The sequence below is a fragment of the Rhinopithecus bieti genome, unplaced genomic scaffold (genome assembly GCF_001698545.2).
Source record: "Rhinopithecus bieti isolate Rb0 unplaced genomic scaffold, ASM169854v2 scaffold_21726, whole genome shotgun sequence".
NCBI lineage: Eukaryota > Metazoa > Chordata > Mammalia > Primates > Cercopithecidae > Rhinopithecus > Rhinopithecus bieti.
This window is the reverse complement of record NW_016811100.1, coordinates 2,345,291-2,351,890: the sequence shown is the minus strand read 5'-3', so window position 1 is coordinate 2,351,890 and position 6,600 is coordinate 2,345,291. Positions and strand designations below refer to the sequence as shown.

Below are 6,600 nucleotides of genomic sequence, written 5' to 3'. Positions count from 1 at the left end.
AAGCTGATAAAGCAGCATGATATATAATCCTTTGGGTATATACCCAATAATGGGATGACTGGGTTCTTATACAGCAGTAACAGACAAACAGAGAGCCAAATTATGAATGAACTTCCATTCACAATTGCTTCAAAGAAAATAAAATACCTAGGAATCCAACTTACAAGGGATGTAAAGGACCTCTTCAAGGAGAACTACAAACCACTGCTCAGTGAAATAAAAGAGGACACAAACAAATGGAAGAACATACCATGCTCATGGATAGGAAGAATCAATATTGTGAAAATGGCCATAGTGCCCAAGGTAATTTATAGATTCAATGCCATCCCCATCAAGCTACCAATGACTTTCTTCACAGAACTGGAAAAAACTGCTTTAAAGGTTTTTTTCTTTCTTTCTTTTTTTTTTTAAGAAAGAGAAGCCATATGTGTGTGCAGGAGAATGGGGCCAACAACCAGCACCAGAGATGTGAGTGAGGCCTCTTTAGACATTCCAGTCCTAGCAGAGCTCCAGATTGACAGGCTCACATCAGTGACCCTAGTCAATATTGTGTGGAGTTTATATGAGTGACTTTATCTAATACCATATAAAGCAGAAGAACTACCTGGCTGAGATGTGCCCAAATTCCTAATGCACAGAACTCTAAGCAATAAATTAATATTGTTTTAAGCAATTGCATTTTGGAGTGGTTTGTTACATAGTAGTAGATAATGAATATAGTAAGTGATAGCAAGGATTTCTTAAAGATTTTTCTATAATTAATTCCAAGGTACTTTCTTCATTGACATACCACTGATATTTCTGCTATCTATTTATTTACTAATGATTCTGTGTCTCTTATTCCTACTAAGCTAACCAGTTGAACAGAACTGAGATGGTTGGTTTATGTGAATAGTGGGTTGAGAATGGTTTTATTGGAATATTGACTCAAACTAAATGATAAGTCCTGTTTGGACCTCAAAGGAACATTGTTCTTGATGATGTTATACATCCTTAAATTAATTCCACTCCTCATTGTGGTCAAACTGTGAGTGGGGCAGTCTGGTAGAAGAAAATTACTTTTAAGGAGTCCCTTGCACATAAACGTTCTATGGACTAATCACATCATTTCCTTCTCATTTCTGTATATGGAATTGTATTCTGATGCCAGATTTTAGGCACTAAAATGCAAAGAGTCTCTAGTGGGATTTGTTTTTTAAGGAATTAATGAAATGTCAGGTTGATTAGACTGAGCAAACCATTGGCTGCGGGTGTTTCCATGCTTCTTTCTCTGGAACTTTAGTAGAAGAATGCATTAGCAGAAGAGCCCGAGGCAGCTAAGTGAAAAGGGACTACTTCTGGTGGATGGTGATACTATTTCATTGAATAGTGTGGATTGTATCGCAAGTTAGAAATGATAGTCACTAACTGCTTCTAAATACAAAACGTCTAGATACCAAGAGAAAAAAGATGTAACCTGCCATCAGGTATAACTAGTGGTACCATAATTGCTGCTATTTCTGTTGGATGTTCTCTGTGTGCTTACCTGAGGCATTTTCTATTAGGTAGGTGTGGAGAAAAAAATGCCAAGAAAGAAGAGTTCTGATTAGATAATGACACAAAAGTGACACTTACAGAGAGTAGTATTTGGACAGCACTGTGGATGACCTCCAGGTACTGGAAGTCAACGATGCAGCCTGTGACAGAGACGTACGTGTAATCATCCATCATACCATGGGCTGAGGGAGGCAGCACTCTTCTGACACAACCAGGCCCATGTTCTCTCCACCATGACCGATGTACAGAGATATTGAATGTCATTAGATCGGTGTCCTAGGTGGGTAGGAGACAAAAGAGCAAAATGAGAAAATTGTATTACATCACGTCTTTGACTTTGACCCTAGGAAGAATTCAGGGTGGATGAAATTGGTACAATGATTTCAATTTCAAGTGAAAAGTAACAAAAGACAAAGCCTCCAGTGGCTGCATGTATTATATGCCTAAATTATTGGGTTATAATTATTAAATGTGGAGATATAATCCTTTGATTAATATTAACATTTTAAAGGTAACACATTTAAAAAATCCAGAGATGAGATCTTCCATACACTTTTATTTAAAAATAATTTCTACCTTGAAACTTTTTGGCTGCATTTTCTTGTTGTTGCATCATGAACATCACTATCATGGGATAAATATTGTTGAATGCTTTATGGCATGGTAGATGTTGTTCTAAGTGAATTTCACATATTATATTCTTGAATGTTCGTGTGGGTACTTTAGTGATCAACCTAATTTATAGCAGGCTGAATAATTGTCTCCACCAATGACACTTAGCTTCTAATCCCTGGAACCTGTGAATTTTACCTTATATGGCAATAAAGCACTGTGCAGATGTGATTAAATTAAGGATCATGAGACGGGGAGGTGATCATGGATTATCTGAGTGGACCCTAAATGCAATCGTGTGTATTCTTATAAGAGGGAGGCAGAGAGAGATTAGACATAAGGAAGAAGAGGCAAAGGCATTGTGACCATGGAAGCAGAGACTGGGATGTGGCAGCCAGCAAGGATTTCTGCCAGCCACCAAAAGTGGGAAGAGGCCAGGAAGAATTCTCCTCTAAAGCTTCAGAGAGAGCGTGGCCCTGCCAAGACCTTGAATTTGGCTCAGTGAAACTGATTTCAGACTTCTGGCCCTCAGAACAGTGACAGAATAAATTTCCGAGGTTAAAGCCATCAATTTTGCGGTGATTTGTTAAAGCAGTTATGAGAAGCTAGTATCGGTGAGGAAAGTAAGTCACAGCAAGGTAACTGAATTTGCCCATGGTAGCACAGCTAGTTAGTGGTGGAGCTGGGACATAATACTGTGCAGTGTTTACTTTTAGCTATCACGTGGCACTCTCTCACATTACTTGCTGTCTTCCACCTCCAAAGCCCTGATCATTCCTTATACCCTGAAGAGAGCCAGGTCCTTCCTCCTCAATTGTTTCAAGAAAATAGCACCATAGTCAATCACAAGAACAAAGAAGACAAACCTTAACTTTTATGTATTAAAATACACTTTCAGAGCTCTTACTGGAAAAAATAGCCTGGTTTTTGATCCTTAAGAGATGCCCTTTAGTATTTCTGGGGTATTAACCTATGAAGGGCTAAGATCATAATGTTGTGGTCATAAACAATAGATTGAAAAGAACAGATTAGGGACCACGACCTTGACTTCCAAATAATCCAAAGACTGCAACCACCCATGTAGATCAGGAAGAAGAAGGAGTGGTGATGGAGAGAGGCCAAAGCAGTCCCCGGGGCCAGGACACTGCTCTGTAGGGTAGCTGGGGATGCAGGAGCAGAGTCAGCTTTTGCTTATTTCCCTGCCTCCACTCCCTCCAGGAGTGAACTCTGTCTGAGTGCCAGGGGGCCATGTTGGAGCAGGCTCCATATGTGACCTTTGCTGAGAGGTGCAGAGGCTGCCCGCAGGCTATGCAACACAGCTGAGGCACGTCTGTGCATTCCAAGGTTCCTTTGAGGACAGTCTCCACTTCAGTTGCCAAGGACACACCTAAATGCCTGATATTGAAGTTGGAACTCTGTAAACTTAGAGGAAGCTAGTGGGAATGGAAAGCCTTGAACTTACCCATGGGTGGCACTGAAAGTAACCAGGGTGGAGCTCTCTGAAAAGGACAGTAGGGAAACCCTCTTTTTACACTGCTGTATATGGTAAGTGAATCACAAGGGTGGTAACATTCCCAGTGCATATAGGTAGGCAGGGTTACTATGCAGTTTTAGATTTTCCTCAATTCAAAGAATTCAAAGTGCCATTATAAGTATGCCTCATATTATATCAACAATAAAACATGTTACACCTTTTTCCTTTTGACTGTCGGTTTGCTATTCAGTTACCTTCACAGTTACAGCACTTTATTGATAATAAAACATTTAGGTCATTTTTTTGGTTGTTGGTTTGCTACCTGTATCATTTGCAGTTACTCTCTGAAGGGAAAATATTATAGAAAAATAATTGCTTCAGCTACCAAATTCAGTTTAACGCAAGGCAATTTACCTGCACAAAAACATCAGAGATGCACACTGATTGCTCCCTTTTCTGGTCATCAGATTTAATTTCTTACAGTTAAATGTGCTTACTACAGAAGAACTATGTATTATTTCTCATCTGAATAAAATTTACTAGGTTCAGGATGAACTAGCACGATCTCAAAATTCATAACGATTTCTATTCCTTAATCATTCTTACCCAGTGACCTATCCTATTGCAGACTGCAAGTTCATTTCAGTATGACTTTACCTAAAATTTATATTATACAAATAAAACAAGAGTCAATTTATGAACTAATCGTATATATTTGTTACACTCATAAAACCTTTCAGCATAGGTATCACTAAATTTGTTGGAACTATAACATATTTATAAACGGTACTATTCCTTGCAATGACTGTATTAAAATTTGAATGAGAATATAAATAACATTAAATTGTACTTAAACTTCAAACTTCTTACATTTTTTGTTTGAGAGCTCTGAAAATGACACCCCCAAATATGGTGACTTGGCATGCTGAGTACTTTGAACATGAAGGACGCTGGAAAATCTTCAGGAGTCTCTTTCTGACCTTCTTCTGCCCTTCTTTCTCCTGCTTTCTTTTCTCCCGAAGGCAGGCCATAGAAACTAGAATTCCTCTTCCCTAAGAGAGGTCATAGAACCAGAACCTTTCTCCCCGACAGCCAGCCATAAAACCTAGAAATATTACTCTACTACTTGCCTTTCTGTGTAAGAGCTAGCAATGAAGAAATTCTCTGACCTACCTTGTCTAAAGGCAGACATAAGACTGTTACTCCAGAAAGGTGTTACCCTATACCCAGGAAGAAGAAATGTCACACAGAGAAGCCAAGAAGAATCTAAGCAGACAGGCCTTGTTGTGTTTCCCCATTCAGTCTCTTGCCATTAGGTCATACTTTTTTGGTTCAATCATATTTATTTTTTATTTTTTGAGATAATTTCATTCTGTTGCCCATGCTTGAGTTCAGGGGTCAGAACATAGCTCATTCCGTCCTTGAACTCCTGGACTCAAGCCGATTCTCCTGCCTCCCACTCCTGCATAGCTAGGACCATCACTAGGACCATGAGCCACCATGCCTGAGTCTGATTTTCCTTCTACATGGCTGTGCATTCCACATCAAATCAAAACATAAAAATAGACAGTTTTCCCTGAATCTTTAAGTCTTCATTTCTGAAGTCTCCCATGTCACATAAAACTTTGATTGAATAAATCTATAATGCTTTTCTCTTGTTAACCTCTCTTTTGTTTTAGGAGTGTGGACTGTGACCCTTTCGATGGGGAAGAAAAGTTATCACACCTTTTCCACACCTACATTGTAAAATTTTATCTAAAGTTTTTGTCTGATTTCTATCTATTTCAGTACTGGATCATAAACATTTTTTTTTAACTTACCACATGACAACTCAGTTTTCTATACAAGGCATATCAAAGGAAATACAACACAGAAAATAACATTTTATAAAGAAAAAGAAACACAAATCACTTTATTGTTGAAGCTTTTAGTTACCACATCAAAGTGTGTAGTTTTGAAATACATGGGTGATATAGTCTGACTGTGTCCCCCACCCAAATCTCATCTTGAATTATAGTTCTCATAATCCCACATGTGGTGGAAGGGACCTCTTGGAGGTAATTGAGTCATAGGGGTGGTTTTCCCCATGCCATTGTAGTGATAGTGAGTAAGTTTTCACGAGATCTAATGGTCTTAGAAGGGGCTTTCCCCTTCGCTTGGTTCTCATTCTTCTCTCTCAAGGATGAACTTGCTTCCGCTTCCACCATGTTTGTAAGTTTCCTGAGGCCTCCCCAGCCATGCTGAACTATGGGTCAATTAAACTTCTTTCCTTTATAAGTTATCCAGTCTCTGGGATGTCTTTATTAGCAGTGTGAGAACAGACTAATACAATGGGTTAACGCTAAACCATAAATCAACAAAGTAATCTTAAAAATAATGTTAGTAGTTCAAATGCTGTTTCTCTTTTACTTCTTGGAAACAGACTATTGTATGATGATCTAAGCACCATCACCGTTGAGAAGGTTGACAACTGATACAACTGGTGTGTTTGCTTTTGTCTTTAGAGTTAAAAAGATATAAACAATGGCATTTGTATTTATGCAAGCATATGTGGAGGGTAGCAGATATGCCACCCCCAAATGTGCCACTTTGGCATAAGGATTGTTTGAGCTGAAGGCAACTGAGAAGAAGCAGATATACACAGATCTCTCTGTCTTTTTCCTATTTGCCTAAAAGCAAGACACAAATTTACAATGATGTCCCTCCTTCCTTCTCTACCAGTAAAAACTAAAGTTAACTACCTGAGATGACTTTAGACCTTTGTCATCCTAGAGAGGGCATCAGAGAAATCTACATAATGAACTTTACTAATTAGTTTTTATCTATCATAAGTTTCCTGTAACTGGCCTGCACCACACTCTTCCTTCTTTGTTTTCAGTTGAAGATGTTATATAAGCCTGAATTCTAAGCCACCTATTTAAGAATTGGCATTTTAATCCTGGGTATTTCATATATATATATATATATATATATATATA

The 6,600-nt window shown here is 38.5% G+C and overlaps 1 protein-coding gene across 2 annotated transcripts in view; it reads right to left on the bottom strand.

The window, feature by feature from the left end:
- The window catches only part of NKAIN3 (sodium/potassium transporting ATPase interacting 3), a 751,259-nt gene that overhangs the window by 257,845 nt on the left and 486,814 nt on the right, over nucleotides 1–6,600 (bottom strand). For both annotated transcript variants that reach the window (XR_001889502.1, XM_017893482.1), the window contains exon 4: nucleotides 1,615–1,812. Coding sequence is in view for 1 of the 2 variants with exons in the window: in XM_017893482.1 (XP_017748971.1) it covers nucleotides 1,615–1,812 (198 nt within the window). In the remaining variant the exon portion in view is untranslated. The remainder of the gene's footprint in view (nucleotides 1–1,614; nucleotides 1,813–6,600) is intronic.